The following is an 18,433-nucleotide window of genomic DNA, read 5'->3' on the forward strand; positions in this document are numbered from 1 at the left end:
AATCCTGATGAAACAGTTATATAAAACTAGATCTGTAAATCTGGGGAGGTTCAAACCATATGGATGAGGGTATCCCTAGTGGGTAGGCAAGAGCTTGGTTATGTGCCAGTTAGCAAATATTGTTTATTTGATACTTCTTATTTCTATTCTTATTCTTATCATCTATATTTCAATAGTTCAAGAGAGTGTTTTGTGTGGCTTAGCAAGTTTTACCTTCTGGTCGGAAGCTGCAGAACTGATAAGAGACCAAAAAACAGACAAAAAAAGATACTCCTGGAATTTTTTTCAGTTAGCTTGTATTTATTTTCCAGATTTTTAACAGTGAAAATGTACTGCTTTTGTAATTTAAAGAAAAATGTGTTTTGGTTTGGTTTGGTGTATGTATGGTTTTCTAAAGACATGCTTCTGAATGATTATAATAAATTAAACTAATTATGAAAGACATTGGCAACTGTGTTCTAATTCATGCATATCACTGATGAAATATCAGGATAAAGGCCTAAGAGTGTTGATATAAAGTATACAATGTTAAATTTCCACAAATAAAAACAAACGATTACGACTTCCTGTCAAAATTCATAGACTTGTCATGCTTCTTTTTCGTCTATTTTGTTCCAGCAAATGTGGGCTACTTTAGGGAGAAACACTAAGGGATGAAACCTAAGTTTAGCAACATATGCAAGGTATAAAGTTATCAAGCGTGACAGGTCCCCTCATTTTAAAAATACATACAACAATACAGAAGAAAAGACATTTTCTTTCTCAAACTGATTCACAGCAGGGTTCCCTTCAAAACAAGTATACCAAATAGTATTTTATGAGCCATAAAAATGTGAATACCCTTTTACATAACCCCATTGCTATAAAATTCTCCTCAGAAAATAAAGCAAATGAAAGAAAATATTATTCCAGATTGTTCACTCCAACTTTATTTACAATGGTGAAAATCTGGAAACAACTTAAATGATTACAATAACTGGGTCATGATTAAATAAACTGGGTAATTATTAGGTAATCTCCTTGATGGAATATTGTATAGCAATTAAAAATCATAATTATGAGACCATGCTAAAATATGTAAAATAATTAGAAAAGAATGTTAAATTATTAGGAAAAAGAGAATAAACTGTACGGTTCTGATTTTCATTTTATTACACTTATCTTACTCTCTTTGTTCTGAAATTAGACTCTTATTTTAGAAGAGAATATTAAGGTTTGAAAAATACTTCTTAAATCCATTCTCTTCTGTATTTCCTCTTATAAAAATGCCCCTAAAGCTAAAGAAGTATAGAAATAGATTATCAACAAATGGGATTATTTGGTAGCATATAATTAAAAGCACAAAAGAGTTTACAATTCTATTCACCAAGAAAATGGTTTACATTTTTACCCACTTAAAAAGAAGAACTAATTCCTCATAATTATTATCCAGCTTTTAAATTATTTGTAGTTACCATAAAATATTCATTAGAGAAACAACATCTGAAATTACACACTTGAACATTATCCAAAATTTAGAGAATATCCCAAAATTCTTCCAGCTACTATAATAAGAAACTTTCTTTTGAAATTTTCCCTCGCCTCCTTTCCACTATTATAAGAACCAAATGGAACCAACGTTGCTCCAGATTACTCACCACTCGGACTCCATAATGGATGTGGGCCAGAGTGAAAGCAGTTGTTAATGTATACAGGAGAAGGGTCTCAGTGTAAGAGGCTACTCCTAAGTTTACCACCACGACAACCAAGAAGAGAGGAACCAGCAGCCAATTCAAAGTTGGGCACCGAGTACTGCTCATTTGACAAACAATCAGCTGACACTTGAAGATAGTAAAAAAAAAAAAATGAATGAAAATTTAATTAGCAAAGCACTTCCAAAACTAGTCACTCCAACATTGAAAAAGCATTCAAGTACTTGAGCCAATACATTTACATTACATTATTAAGTTCAGATAGTTCTCAACTGCTCAGGAGCCCAACTGAACCTCTGTCCTCACCTCCAAACCTATGGACCCTCACAGTGTTTGTAGGAAGAGGCTGGAAGATAATTTAGTAAGGATGCTATAGAAGGCACTCTTCCATTGGTAACAGTTTGGATAAAAGAAATTTCTCCCAATTTTAAGATTCTATGATATCTGGAAAAAAACTTCAAAACGCCTCCCACAGCCCCATACAACAAAATTTCTTCATGATGGTAAGGAGACACTACCTCAATTCAGTCATATTGCCATATTAACAGCAAAAAACTCCGTTGGTTCCCTTTTCTTTCAACATCTTACTCAAATTTAGGTTTATTCTTTGAGAGATACTTTTTATACAATGCATTAATGTTTTCAGATCTTTTAACCCTGTGGAATCAGAAGAACTCTGGATATTAAACACATTACAGACATGGAAACATAAGCTCAGTGGCTAAGTTACAAATAAAAACGTATTAAGGACCTGGCTTTAGCTAGAGCACAGGCTTCCTGGCTGGCAGGGTCTTTTCTCAACTCCTTCTGACCTCTCCTTCCTATCTGCTCTCTTGCTGGGCCATAGCAGAGAAAGGGATTGTTAAAATTATGCTGTATTTATTACAAAGTTTTTTATTCCATGTTCTTAATCTAAAAATCAGTTGATTTAAAAAATGTGTGAGTTGTGCTGTGTGTGTTTGTGTGTGTATGTGTTTTCGCTCTCTCAAACACCCGTTTCAGGGGCCGGCCCAGTGGCACAGTGGTTAAGTTTGCAAGCTCCGCTTTGGCAGCTCGAGTTCGCAGGTCCTGACCCCAGGCGCGGACCTGAGCACTGCTTATCGAGCCATGCTGTGGCAGGCATCCCACATATAAAGTAGAGGAAGATGGGCACGGATGTTAGCCCAGGGCCAATCTTCCTCAGCAAAAAAACCCCCTTTCAAGCTCCCTAAACTAATGATTGGATCTGCAGCCATTTCAACTACACGGTTAATATTTAGAGTCTGAAGGGAATTATTCTATGACTTCTTCAGCAGGCAACCAAAACAAAAAATTTAAGTGTGTCATGGTTCCAAAATAATACCGCAGTCTCCAAATCCTATTGGTTTCAAAAGGAAAAACAAAATAGCATGTTTCAGCATGTTCTGTCTTTGAGGTTATTAATCATTTTTTTAAATTTTTGATGTAAAATATCTTTAAATTAAAATCTGCTTATTCTAATACTATATAAGGTTTCTCAAATTATCAAATTCTGTCATATATTTCTTATACATATTATAGTTTTTAAAAGAACAAAATCTTACTGTGATATTGGCAAAGGCTGTTCCAACCATAAAGTAGAATACTCTAGGATGTATCTCTAAAATAGCTGAAGGTGACTGGAGGATCCATACTGTAGACAAAATGAATAGCAAACATGGAGAAAAGAAGGGAACCATAGCTTCATAGACTGAAGTGTGTTTCAAGGTGTTATTTTTATAGCTTCTGCAAAAAAAAATCAAGTAATACAAAGAACATTACTACATATAAACCTTAACATTGTACTTATATTTTGTAGTTTTCAAAGTACTTTTACACTTATTCTCTTATTTTATACTGACAATAATCCCATGGCATAGGTAGAACCAACATTATTAACCCCATTTTACAGCCAGGTCAAGTGAGGATGTCAGAATTTAAATTTACATAACTTGCTACCAAGTGGCAGGGCCAGGACTAGAACGGAAGTCTTCTGACCCCTAGTCCCATTTTTTTCCCTGGAATGTAAAGATGAATAAAGCTTGGTCTTTGTTCTATGAGATTATATTCTAATAGGGAAAATAAAATGAACACAAAACAATACTAGAGGAGCACCTCATAGTGCTACTATGATACAAAGTGATAAAGTGATACTGAACTGAAACTGCCCATAGCATACCTTAGGTCTCTAGGCACACAGGCGGTACTCCAGTATATGTCTGCTCATCTGAACAGGGCCCAAATTCTAGTCCTGGTTCTGCCACTGATTACACGACCTTGGGCAAGAAATTGCCCAGTCAGGACCTCATCTTTACAAGATAAAGAGGATATAACTCAAATAATCTCTAAGGCCTTCAGAGCTTTTAATTTTATGGTTTCTGTGAAGGACTGCCATAAAAAGGGAAGGTTCATAGAGCTTGGCTTGACATGGATAGGATTCTGTAAGACAGATCTGAGAGCTGAAGGATGAAGTGGGAAGTACAAGAAAGTGTTTCAAGTAAAGGAAACAGTAGTAGAGGAAGGAGTGGGAGCAAAATTATTGAGGGGAGAAAGCAAAATATATTGGGGTCACAGAAGTAAATTCAGGGTGGCTGAGCAAAGGTGGAGAAGTGCACACACAGATCAGAGAAATGAAACTTCACCTGGGCAACTCCCCTCCCTAGCGCCTACCCCACTCCTCAGGCAGGAATTTCTATGCAGTGCTATTTGAGAAGAGTCAGCATAGGTCCAGGGTTTGGTCCTAAACTACACAAGTTCAGAAATTTTATTTTATGACCATGCTAACTAAACCTACACATATCAATTTATAAAAACTTATAATCAATTTATAAAAAGAATATAAACCTATCAATATTCAAGAGGAACATACTCCCTCCTGATTCAGTCACAAAAAATTACAAACTAGAAGACTGTTTGGTAAGCCCAAAACCATGACAAAAGAACTTGTAGTTTTGTGCTATTGTTGAATTGACTACACAAGCCACCACAGATACCGTAAATTATCCTAACCTCAATCTAAATTCAAAATACGGATTTCACGACTTTTGCAAAATGTCTAGATTCCGAAAGAAAAATAGATCCTAAAATTCATCTAAATAACAACTTCTAAGGATCTTCATATTTGTTGCCCAATTAAAAACAAAATACTTACCTGAAAAAGTTTAATAAACTCATTGGAAGAGTCACACATAATGCACAACCTAAAGGGAAGAATATTTAAATTATCATGACTTACTATTCAAGAGAGATTTTTATAATAATTGAATACACACAAAATACATAATATTTTTAGATCTAATAATTTTCAGGTTTAGGTTTACTTCTGTAATGAAATTAAATACATTTCTGAACAACATTTACCACTGGAAGAAGGGCAGTACAGTTTGGTGATTCAGAGCAGAGACTCAAAGAGCCAGACTGGGCTTGAATCTCAGTTGTGCCACCAACAGATTATATGACTTCAGGCAAACTGACCTTTCAGTGCCTCAGTTTCCTCTTTTATAAAACAGATAATAGTAGTATCGCCATCCACAGGGTTTTGAGAATTAAACAAGTTATTACATGTAAAGATACCTGGAACAGCACCTGGTACATAGTAAATAAATTGCACAATAAGTGTGAATTATTAGAAGAAGGGATGATGAATGGATCCTGCTGCTTCCCATTTACACTTTTTTACCTCCCCAGCATTCTTAACTTCTCCCCCTACCCCTATCCATACACCAGTTCTTTCCCCTCAAACCTAAAAACAAGGATGGCCTTCCCAAGAAACCCAACCATTGCTTCTGCTGCTTTCACTATCTACTATCTTACTCTACTCTTTCCTATCACTCACGGAACTCTTCTGTTGCCTTCAATTCCTCAACACTCTTTTACTCATTCTGCCTCCCCTCTGCAGAAACAGTACTCTTGCAATTTACCAGGCTCTCCTAATGATCAAATTCAATATCCTTTCTTCATTCCTGACTTCTCAGTAAAATGACTCATTGACTATCCTTGTATTTCTTTCCTCCCTTTGCCTTTGTGATTCCATTCTCCCCATGTTCCTGCTAGCCATCCAACCATTACATTTGGTGTCCTTAATGAGCAACTCTATCTCCTGCATATTCTTAACTGGGCAGTCAACTGTGTTTCTACTCTCCCTCAGAGAATCTCCTCTGACAGCTTTAACTAAAAGCTTCCTGCAGATAACTCCAAGTCTAGTTCTGTACTCTTGAGCAAATAAATCTCCCTAAGCTTCAGATTCCACATCCTTGTACAACGAGGATAGGTTAAATGATTTTTCTAGTGTCCCTTGCATCTTTAAAATTCTCTGATTCTATGATCTACAGAGATGTAAATTCCTGATCTTTCTCTCTTTCAAACTCCAAATCAACACATGTGGCAAGTTTCTGGACACTTCATTTGGATATTTCACTGTCACTCAACGCATTAGCCCTAGTTTGTTCACTTTGGACTCCCGGTGATTTTACTTGGCTTGGCGGGGGGTGTCAATGCAGCTATGACCTTAAGGATCAAAGACAGAAAGGCATTCCTTCAAAACAATTCCTAAGACATTTTGCTAAAAACAGATGAAAAGACACTGGAAATCCCATCTGAAGACGAGTTACTCAGCTACTTCTAAGCCCAACTAGAACAAAGTTCCCCACATTAGAAATCTTAGAGGAAAAGGAAGGAGAAGATAAGCTGATGTCCTCAGAAATTTTTAGCAGCCTACTCCATATCAAGCTGGTAAACTCTGGGAGGGAGGCAGGGCTAAATGAATTAACCCAGAATCATTTGTAGCTCTGAGGTGCTGGAAATAAGCTGAAAGAAACTTGCAAAGGATTTGCTACCAAGAGTATATTTAGTTTTAAACATCTGAAATAGCTTTATCTTAAGTATAGTAAGCATGTAGAAGCCTGGGCTCTGTATAAGTTGCCGAAGATAAACACTGCATCTTCTATTTCTTCTCTAAATAGCACTTAATGTACTTTCTGTAAAGAGTACCTAATTGTTAATTTAAATATTTATCTATTAAACTTTATATAAGGGCCGGCCCGGTGGCACAAGCGGTTAAGTGTGCGCACTCGCTGTGGTGGCCCAGGGTTCGCTGGTTCAGATGCCGGGCGCACACCGACGCACTGCTTGGCAAGCCATGCTGTGGCGGCGTCCCATATAAAGTGGAAGAAGACGGGCACGGATGTTAGCCCAGGGCCAGTCTTCCTCAGCAAAAAAAAAGAGGAGGATTGGCAGATGTTAGCACAGGGCTGATCTCCTCACAAAAATAAATAAATAAATAGTAAACTTTATATAATAATAGTGATAGAACCCACACATATGTAGACCTGCTTTTCGTACTGCCAGAGGAAAGCCCAGATGACTTCATACAGGAAATATAACATAAAAAAATTAGAGCAGGGCCGGCCCGTGGCTTAGCGGTTAAGTGCGCGCGCTCCGCTGCTGGCGGCCCGGGTTTGGATCCCGGGCGTGCACCGACACACCACTTCTCCGGCCATGCTGAGGCCGCGTCCCACATACAGCAACTAGAAGGATGTGCAACTATGACATACAACTATCTACTGGGGCTTTGGGGGAAAAATAAATAAATAAAATTACAAAAAAAAAAAAAAATTAGAGTAGAATTTATACAAAAGGATTGACTTGGATAAGATAAACACCAAGGATGACATGGTCTCGAAAAATATTTTGGTTCCTCACATTTCCGGGCTTATTTATTTATTTATTTTATTTTTGTGTGTGTGTGAGGAAGATTAGCCCTGAGCTAACATCCGTTGCCAATTCTCCTCTTTTTGCTGGGGAAGATTGGCCCTGGGCTGACATCCGTGGCCACCTTCCTCTACTTTATATGGGAAGCCGCCACAGCATGGCTTGATAAGCGGTGCGTAGGTCTGTGCCCAGGATCTGAACCTGCAAACCCCAGGCTGCCAAAGTGGAGCGCGTGAACTTAACCACTATGCCACCAGGCCAGTCCCCCAAGGCTTATTTATTAAAAGAGAACTTCAATTAAAACCACCAAGACAAAAAGTACTTAAAGGAAAGTAAAAACAAAGGGGAAATTGTCATTTATATCAAAACAAAGGATTAATATACCTAATATATGAAGAGCTTCTAAAAATAAAGGAAATGGTTAACAATCCTACAGCAAAAATTGGCTAGAGATATAAAGAATATACAGAAAAAAGAAATACAAATGGCTCTCAAACACTAGAAAAGTCCATTCACAATAAGAGAAATGCAGATTAAAACTATACAGATATATCATTTCTTACCTATGAGATTGGCAAAAATCCAAAAGTTTGACAATATTCTATATTGGTAAAACTGTAAATAAACAAGCAGTTTTCATACACGGCTGGTGGGAATTCAAAATCATACAACCCATATAGAAGGGAATATGAAAATATTTAGTGAAATTGCATACACATGTCCTTTACTAGCAATTCTATTTCTAGAGATCTCCTCCAAAAATACCCTGGCAAAAATATGAAAGACATACATATGTACAAGACTCTTCACTGCAGCAATTTGTATAACAGCAAAAGACTGGAAATAACCCAAATGTCCACCAGTAGGAGGCTGGTTGAATAAATTAAGGTACATCCACACAATGAAGAACCAGGCAGCTGTAAGAAAGAATGAGGAAGATCCTTATACACCTCTATGCAGTGATCTCCAGGATATACTACTAAGGGGGAAAAAAAGCAAGTGCAGTAATACATAGTATGCTACCATTAATCTATGAAAGGGAGGATAAAACCACACACACACACACCTACTCATATTAAGAAAGAAACAATGAAAAGCTAAACCAAAAAATTAAAAACTAAGAGAGGGAAGAGACGATTAGGGTAGTAACAGAAGTTAGACTTTTTTGAATAGACCTAGTTTTATATATAGATTTGACTTTGTAATCATGTGACTATGTTACATAATTATAAAGGAAAAATAAATTTTAAAAGAAGAAGTAATTCCTAAAAATCAAAAGTAAAATGAAACAAACTTAAATGTACCTATCTACAGTTGGTGGCATAACCACAGAGTAGTGACTTTAAAATATATTTACCATGAGGCTGGCCTGGTGGCGTAGTGGTTAAGTTCGTGTGCTCTGCTTTGGCTGCCCAGGGTTCGCAGGTTCGGATTCTGGGCATGGACCTACGCACTGCTTATCAAGCCATGCTGTGGTGGCATCCCACATATAAAGCAGAGGAAGATGGGCACAGATGTTAGCCCAGGGCCAATCTTCCTCAGCAAAAAGAGGAGGATTGGCAACAGATGTTAGCTCAGGGCTAATATTCCTCACCAAAAAAAAAAAAATTATACATGTATATACATTAACCTGACTGGGCATCTCTAGTGGGATAAGCCATAAGGACAAATGGAACTGCAAAAACAATTTTCAGTAATCAAATTGTTGTTGATTTTGGTACTATGTTCTGAGACTTGTGGAATAAAGCAAATAATTATTTTGTGTTGTTGAAAACAAAGACTTTTGGGGCTGGCCCCGTGGTGTAGCAGTTAAGTGCACGCGCTCCGCTGCTGGCGGCCCGGGTTCGGATCCCAGGTGTGCACCGAAGCACCGCTTGTCAGGCCATGCTGTGGCAGCGTCCCATATAAAGTAGAGGAAGATGGACACAGATGTTAGCTCAGGGACAGTCTCTCTCAGCAAAAAGAGGAGGATTGGCATGGATGTTAGCTCAGGGCTGATCTTCCTCACAAAAAAAAAAAAGAAAACAAAGACTTTTGTCAGAGTTTAAAGGAGGTACGAATGTAAGATCAATGAAGTTAAGTAAAAACTCTGATTCATCATATTTTATTTGGACTTATCAGTATGAATTTATGAGGTATTTTATATATAAAAAAAACTTTATTCCCCTAGCTATCCACTGAATGGATTCCTAAGCAACGATCAACAATGTCTGTTAATACCATTAGGTGAAGAGCTGATGCAAAACTTAGTAACAGATGAAAGAGACATATAATACCTCAATCCTCTGATCACTATTAACATCACATAAAGAGAGATAACTAGATATTGTGTGCCTCCTAATGTGATGCAATAGGAAGTACCATTACCTAGTAAGTATTGTTGCCACGAAAAAATCAAAACTTGCACCTAACAGAATCTATACATCTAACAGTTTATAAGAAAAACAAGAGGCAGAGGAACATGTTAAACGACACAATGAGAATGCAATCAGCAAAATGCAATCAGCAAAATGCAGAATGCCAGGGTTCCATAGGCCAAATGACTCACTTTCTTCAAAACAAAAATTGCAAAGAAAAAAAGGGTAAACTTACATAGATTAAGAGAGACATAAAAGACCTATCAACCAAATGCAATGTAGAGGCCCTAGCTGGTGGCTATACAAACACATCAATTATAACAGGACATTTGAGACAATTAATGGAAATCTGAACACTGACTAGATATTTGATGATATTAAGAAATTATTGTTCATTTATTTGGTGTGGTAATAGTAGTGTAATTACATTTTTAAAAAAGGAATCCATATCATTCAGAAATACATAAATACAATGAGGTATTTATGCATGAAATGAAATGATGTCTGGAATTTGCTTCAAAATAGCCCAAAGGGAGGAGAATGTTTGATAACGGTGGCATAAAGAAGTAGGGCAATTCCTCTCATAAATAATTATTAAAAACCAGACAAAAAAATATTAAAAACAACTACTTGAAGGCACTAGAAAATAATCAAAGGCGGGCAGAAACTTGAGAAGCATTTACACTTGAAACATTGAGGAGCAACTCCCAGTTTGAGGCTTCCTTGCCTGCCTCCTGTCCCAGCCTAGATGGTGGAAAGCCACAGCCTTCCTTACCAGCTTGAAAAGGCAGATAACAGAATTTAGAGCAGCAGAGAAACTGGAAATCTAAAGGGGGAGGGGGAGATTTTAGAAGAGAGAGATGTAGTAGGGCTGAGATTCAAAATCTAAGTATAAACTCTACCCAAATCCCTGGCTGGCTGCTAAACTAAGCAGGCAAACAGGAGACCCCAGGAAGCATAATGAAAAAGAAGGCAAAAACTAGAGGAGGCACTGTCTTTGAAAGAGAGGGGTGCTCTTGGTGAGATCTGTGCGTCTGCTGTGACTTTCACTAAGGGCATTTCTAATCAGCACTCAGCTTGGGCTGCAGGAGGCAGAAGCCTTACTGGCTTGAGATGGCAGAAGCCAGAACACAGGTGCTGGCAGAGCAACTGAAGATTCAGGAAGGGAAACCCCAGAAAAAAGGAAACCAGAGAGGATGAACACCAAAATCTCGGTATCAGCTTTGCCCAAATCTTTGGCCAACCACTAAACTACACAGACACAAGGGAGATCCCCAAGGGACCAGACTAAAAAAGTAGCAGCCAAAAGCTGAAAATAGCTGAACAGACATCAGCTACTGCACACCATGAGAGAGAGAGATTTCTCGGTCTGAGTCCAAACAAGTTAAATAAATGCCTATTAGAACAAAAACAAAAACCCTCAGGGGAAAAAAAAAAAACAGATTCAAAGTCTCTATAAGTATTATTTCCAATATCTGGTTTTCAACAACAAAAAAAAAATTGCTGGATATGCAAAGAAATAGAAAAAAAGCAGTCAACAGAAACTAACTCTAAGTGGGCCGAGACGTTGGATTTGGTAGACAGATTTTAAAGCAGCCATTTTAAATATGTTCAAAGAACTACAGGAAAATACGGTGATAATGAATGAACAAATAGGAAACCTCGAGAGAAATGGCAAGTATAAAAAGAACCAAATGGAAATTCTACAGCTGAAAAGTAAAATAATGTAAATCACAGGTTCCATGAAAGATTCACTAGATGGACTCAACAGCCGATTGGAGTTAGCAGAAGAAAAAAAGCAGTGAACTTAAAGTTAGATTAATAGAAATTATCTACTACAAAGAATAAAGAGATTAAATAAAAATTAATAAAGCCTCATAAAATTACCTGTAGGACAATATCAAGTGAAGCAGTCTAACATACATGTAAGAGGAGTCCAGAAGGAAAGGAGAGAAAGAGACAGGAAAAATATCTGAAGAAATAAACTGGCTGAAAACTTCCCACATTTAGTCAAAAAAAATTAACTTACAGATCCAACAAGCTCAACAAACACCAACAAGGACAAACACAAAGAAAATCACACCTAGGTACATCATAGTCAAACTTCTGAAAGCCAAAGATAAAGAGAGAATCTTGAAAGGAACAAGAGAAAAACGACACATCACACACAGGGTGACAATGATATACGAGCTGACTCAGAAACAATGAATACCAGAGGACATTAGAATGACATATTCAAAATGCTAAAAAATAAAGGCAAAATCAAGACACTTTCACAAAAAATGAGAGAATACATCTACCAGGCCTGCACTACTAGAAATGCTAAAGAAAGTCCCTCAGACTTCTGAGAAAGAACATCATATGGTAAGTCAGATATACAGAAAGGAATTAAGTGCAGCAGAAATGGTAAATACGCAATTAAGTATAAAAGACTATATGTTATAAAATAACCCAGGAGTTAGAGGGTAGTGGTACATTTGAAACAAAGTTGGCATTGGTATTGAAAACTGTTGAAGCTGTGTGATGGGGTACATAAGCATTTATTACAAAAAAATAGAAAGACAAGAAAGAATATAGATGTTTAAATTTTTTCATAATAAAAAGAGAAAAAAATGAGAGGGGGACTCCTGCTTTCTATCTTGGCAGCCAGTCTGTTATACCCAAAGAAGGCAACCTTCCATAATGGCAAACAGGAGCCACCCCACTTCCTACCAACCTTTTATCATCCCTTGCCTCATCTTGAGGCTCTAGTCTACCCCAGCCACTCCAACACCAGCACCATCAATTTTACCAGCAGAAATTAACTAGCTTAGGTCCTAAGGCCCTTCCGTCTATTTGTATCTGCTCAAATCTAGTACAGTCACGCACTGCTGAACAACGGGGATACTTCTGAGAAATGTGTTGTTAGGTGATTTCATCATTACGTGAACATTGTAGAGGGTACTTACACAAACCTATAGCCTACTACACACCTAGGCTATATGGTACTAATCTTTTGGGACCACCACCATATATGCAGTCCAATGTTGACCGAAACATTGTAATGTGGCACATGACCGTATTGGAAAAGCTGCTTTATATACTTATACAGAAACATGTGGGCTTTCATTTCAGAAGGAAAAATTCAGATAAACTTATAAACTACAAAGAAAATTATGTGCCTATTCAAGTACCCACTTAACATTCAAAAATATATCTCATATATCAGAGGATTCCATCTTACCTTTAAATTTAACATTTAAATGTAAAATGCAGCAAATCTGCCATAGGACAAACTGCTTAAATCAAAAGATTCACTATATGGTGGGAGATGAAAAATAGCTTGCCTTTTCAAGGTAAAGAAATCAGTTTATACAGGTACCCCAAAATGAACATTCAGTGGAGTACAACAGAGTTCCTAAAATATCTGCAGTCCAGAGCCACAGAAAAAGGCCTAAAGCACTCCTTTTCTGAAAGCCACTGCCTAATGCACCATCTTCTCAGCTGTTTGTAAGCCTTACCCAATTCCCATTCTACTGCCAAGGTTCACCAACAGAAAGAAAGAGGGTTATTTTTTAGATAAGGGAACAGAGCAACAGCCAACAAGTATGTTTTTTCCACTTCTACAAAGGTCCTTAGTGCCACTCCTGGTGCCCCAAAATAACAAGCTAGATTCCTCTTCCTCTTTGCCTCTTTCCATAGAAAACGCTCTCCCCCACTCAGTCATCCTGTAGATATCTCCTTTGACTAAAATCAAAAGGGAAACATTACCATGATCAAAGGCTTTACCTAGCATTCAGCGGCATGAGGAAGGTATCTGAGAGGAACAGAGGCTCAATTTTTGGAGTGGATGTAGTATAAAGTAATCTCTATGTTTCACCTGTTCTATGTCCTACAAACTAATAATCTTCAATCTTGAGATAAGTACGAAATCTATACCAAACGTCCACATACATGTGGATCCTCTGATACAGTCTAGATGAATCTGAATAGTTAGTTTACAAGGTTTGTGTAATCTATTTTGGTATTTCCTTCTGATTAGAAATAGCTTGGTGTTGAACAAAAAAACAAAACAAAGAAACTTTATTTTCCTTAATGGTTCGGTTGAAACCCTACAGGGCTGTAGAGTTGTTCTGCTTGTTGGAGGGCATGGGGGAGAGGGAAGGGTGCTGTTGCTTGTTATAATCAAACACTAGTTTTGATAACAAAGTGATGTTAAAATAGGCTTCAACATGGAACTTCTTACCAATAATCATTGCAGTGAATAGGTCTCTATATAAGAAATTAAACAGGAAAGGTTCATACCAGGCCTCAACTCCCACAATCGCAGTCACTATGTAGACAAAAGAAATAGTCTGAAAGGAAAATGCAGACAAGAGCATACAGAGGCATTAACAGCTGGAAAGATCAGGGAGTCAATAACGCTTTATGCAGCATAAGTCTAGTAAACAATTTTAGTAAAAGCAAGAAGTATGCTTAAATTTGATATCTGGCAAGTCTTCTTGCCTTTAAAATATATTTTTTCAGCCAACAATGCCATAAAATAACTAACTTCTAGACAATGCTAGCAACTGGCCCTCATTTGGAACACTTTAAGGCACCTCATAAACTGGTTAAGCCTTACGATGATCCAGTCTGCCCACCTAATCACTTTCTTCAAACACACTCCAACTTCTGATTCTTTACTAGAGCCTTAGATGCAAATGGGCGAAATAGCAACACAAAAAGCTGGGATTCAAAGGCAGGGAGAGTTAATAGCAAGCCTACTAAGTAAGAGAAAACAAATCTCTCTACTCATTGAAAAGTTGGCAATGAAGACAAAAAGCCAACAATTTAACTATATGCGCACATCTTTCTTTACAAAATCAACAGTTCAAATGAATGTTTATTAACATTAAGAAACTATTCATTTTTTGGTGTAATAATGGCATTGTGATTATGTTTTTTAAAAAGAGCTCTTACCATTTAGAGATATATATATAGTACAATATTTATCGCGTAATGTCAGGAATTTCCTTTAAAATAATTGGGAGGGGGGCGAGGAAGGGTATACATGAAACTAGACTGGCCACGTGTTAACTGCTGAAGCTAAGTGATAGGTACGTAAGGGTTCCTTATACTATTCTCTCTAGATTTGTATACGTTTGAAATTTTCCATAAATAAGTAAAAATAATATAAAATAAAAAGGAAACTTTTTAAAAAGCACATATAAGCTCTAAGCAAAAAAAGCATAAGGGCAACAAAGAAGAAATCACAAAAACTTCCCAAAAAATTCATGGCAATGTTGAAAATTTAAGGCAGAACACATACTTACCACCTGGCTAATGTCATATCCCCATGGCAGGAAAAGAATCCCTGTGTTATACTTTTCCCAGTGAGACAGGATGAAAGAAAACAAAACTACCCATAGCAGGAGATAAAGAACAAACACACTGACACCAGATGGTCCTCGTCCAAAGATGGAATACACAGTGACAACAAAGTAAACACATGACCAACTATCCAGGCCATGGTCAAAAAGCTCCCCTAAAGGGGTGCTGGAATTGGTTCTACGGGCTTGCTTTCCATCCACACCATCTGCAACAAAAAGGACCACAGGAAAAGGTCAGTATCTGTAACAGTACAGAGAAAGTCTCTAATAAACTGGAGAAAAACAAAACAAAACAAATCAGCATATCATAGGAATGTTAATTAACTAAAGTATAGCTACCAGCCAGTACTATTAAGTCGTACAATACAAAGATTCAAGAAGTAAAATCCCTAGTTTCTCTAAGTTTAATCTGAAAATTAAAATATGTTATATTACACTGAATCGTGTCAATTTTAGATCTGAGGAAGAAGTATTCTAATTGGACTCTGAATTCCTCCAAATCTACCTAACAACTGAGTTGTTCCACTAGACATAAATTCTCAAGACTTATGATATAAATCATGAATAATGAATATGATATGAATAACGAATATTCATTACAATTTCTCTAACCACTCCTGCTCTAGGATTCAAAAGCACTCTGTACGTCAGTCATACTGTTTGACATTAGTCACTTCTTTACAGCCTCCACAATTTTAAGTGCTTTCAGAAAAGGCTTTGCACATAGTAGGTGTTCACTAAATGTAAGAATTACATTTATTGAAACTGTGCAGTATGCTAGTCTTGATGTTGTGAAGATTATAAGAATCTTAGAATAAACTAAGTTTGTGCCCTCAGAGTGTTTACGGTTGAGAAAGGAGACAAGGGCCGGCCCTGTGGCTTGGTGGTTAAGTGCGCGTGCTGCAATGCTGGTGGCCCGGGTTCGGATCCCGGGTGCGCATCGAGGCACCACTTCTCCGGCCATCCCGAGGCCGAGTCCCACATACAGCAACTAGAAGGATGTGCAGCTATGACATACAACTATCTACTGGGGCTTTGGGGGGGAAAAAATAAAAAATAAATAAAATCTTTAAAAAAAAAAAAAAAAAAAAAAGAAAGGAGACAAAACATGACAATTAAAGATATGGTGTATCACAAACCATAGAAGAGCACAGAAAAGGGATGGGTTGTCTTCAGGCTAAGACAATCTAGAACGGCTTTCCAGACAAGGTGCAATCTGAGTGCGGACATAAAGACCGAGTTGGGTTTCACTAGGTAAGAGATAAAGGAGTATGCCATTTCAAGAGGAGGGAGTGCTACCAGCAAAAACACCCTGTTGGAAAACCACATGTGTGTTCAGAGAATGCCAAGTAGTTTATTTTAACCAGAAGCTAGTATGTAAAGAAGACAGTATAAAGAGGCTAGAAGGGAGCTTTGAGCCAGTTTAAAAGTTTCAGGGAGTACGAGGAGCTACTAACAGTGTCTGAGGAGGGAACTGACAAGAGTGAAAGCAACGAGGTGCTTCAGGAATACTCACCTGACATGAGTGGGAACGACAGTCTGGAGAGAGGAACACGAATGGACAGGCCTAAACTGAGATGAAATGCAGTGGGAGTGAAACGCTGGAGGCAGGTGAGATATTAGGAAAGTAAAAACGACAATGCAGCAAAAAAGAGAGGTGAAGCCAAAGGACAAGAAGACCATCTTCAAAATTTTCCGTCTGGATAACTAAGAGAGTAGTACTGTTAACAGAAACAAGGATGTCCGAAGAAAGAGCGAGACTGATAGAAAAGACGCTGAGGACAAGTTTAGATGCTTAAATTGAAGTGTTGGCAGGATATCCACGTGGTAATGTCACGCAACTCAATCTAAGGCTACTTACTAGCAACTCAGAAGACAGATAAGGGCTAGATAAAAACATGGGAGTTCTCTCAAGAGTGTTAAGAATCAGGATTACCAACAGAATGAGGAGAAAGAAAGCTAAAGGTAAAGCACAGTGAAACACCTTCATTTAGGGGCAGAAACAGAGGAGCCTGGAGAGGGAGAGGAAATGGGGGTGGGGTTGTGGGGGAGAGGAGAGGAAGGAGGGGGAGGAGGAAGAAGGGAGGGGGAGAGGGACATAGAGAGAGAGAGAAAGAATGTGAAACCTAGTTAAAAAGGAAGAAGAGTCTGAATTATAAAAATTTCTCCCCCAAACAAACAGTTTTGTTAACCAAATGCATCAGCATTAGGCTAATTGTAAAGATTCGGATTTAAGGAATTAAAAACTCATTATAATTACTGTGTTTATCTTGCTCGCCATAGTGTTATCCCCAGTGACTAGCTCAGTTTGGGGTGAAGAGGGCCTTTAAAAATATTGTGAAGAAAAATGTGCAAGGATGGATCCCAAGCTCCTGCCCAAATACTGCAGATCTCTTAAGTAGCTAAAGTAGCCCTTAAGTAGCTAAAATATTTCCTAAAAGACTTTTCTCATTATTTGCTGGCTTAATTTCCTATTTTCAGTGCAACTCCTGCGCAGTAATTACAAATATTGAATTCATGACCTACACATTCATTAGGTTTTGTACATCGTCACACTGAACCCACCCCAGCTCCACAAGTCTGGGTGGGGTCTAGCTATGTTTCAGAAGGGTTTTTTCCAAGAAAGGTAATTCAGGCAAGTACCATATATTATGAAAAACCCCGTAGTAGAACCTAGAGCAGCACCCTGTGATCAAACACATTAATATTTCTGCAACAAAATGTAAGAATAGTCACACTAGTAAAATAAATAAAGATTATAAATTGCTTCACGTTAGTTCAAGGCAGGTTTTTCAACAAATAGTTCATGTTAGGTCAGGATTTTTGCCAGAATTGTGGACCTGAAACAGGTAGACAGTACAGCACATCAAAAGGCTGTCATGGCGTGCTATGAAAAGTCAGAGCCCACAGGCCACCCACACATTTTCCCTATTCCTCCCGCACTCCTTGGCAACCAATCCTATTTTGTTGAATAGGAGCAGAATTTAAAAGCTGTTCACCTTTAATAACAAATGTACAAAAGCCTCTGCCTTAATATGTAACTTTTAACTAAGCTTTTCCCTAATTCTTCTAGACTTGACTCTCTTCCTTCCCCAAACTCTTGCAGCTCTGGTCATCCACCATGTCAGCATTTAGTCATGTGTCAGATCATACTGATTTTATGAGTACAAGTCATTTTATCTAAAGAGATCTAAGCAACTTCAGTCCAGGTCTGCTATTTTACATTCATTCAAAAATTATATACTGAGTGCCTACTATGTTGTAGGCACTGTTCTAAACACTGGGTACACAGCACAGAACAAAACAAAGTACCCACCCTCAAGAAACT

General features: G+C 37.7%; 1 protein-coding gene across 1 annotated transcript in view; it reads right to left on the reverse strand.

The window, feature by feature from the left end:
• The window catches only part of SELENOI (selenoprotein I), a 51,825-nt gene that overhangs the window by 11,828 nt on the left and 21,564 nt on the right, over positions 1 to 18,433 (reverse strand). The window contains exons 5-9 of the mRNA XM_004418262.3: positions 15,049 to 15,311; positions 13,980 to 14,088; positions 4,840 to 4,888; positions 3,254 to 3,434; positions 1,638 to 1,820 (exon numbers count right to left, since the gene is read on the reverse strand). Of these exons, the coding sequence (XP_004418319.2) occupies positions 1,638 to 1,820; positions 3,254 to 3,434; positions 4,840 to 4,888; positions 13,980 to 14,088; positions 15,049 to 15,311 (785 nt within the window). The remainder of the gene's footprint in view (positions 1 to 1,637; positions 1,821 to 3,253; positions 3,435 to 4,839; positions 4,889 to 13,979; positions 14,089 to 15,048; positions 15,312 to 18,433) is intronic.

This window comes from Ceratotherium simum, chromosome 11, assembly GCF_057802395.1.
Source record: "Ceratotherium simum simum isolate JZ-2026a chromosome 11, ASM5780239v1, whole genome shotgun sequence".
Taxonomy (NCBI): domain Eukaryota; kingdom Metazoa; phylum Chordata; class Mammalia; order Perissodactyla; family Rhinocerotidae; genus Ceratotherium; species Ceratotherium simum.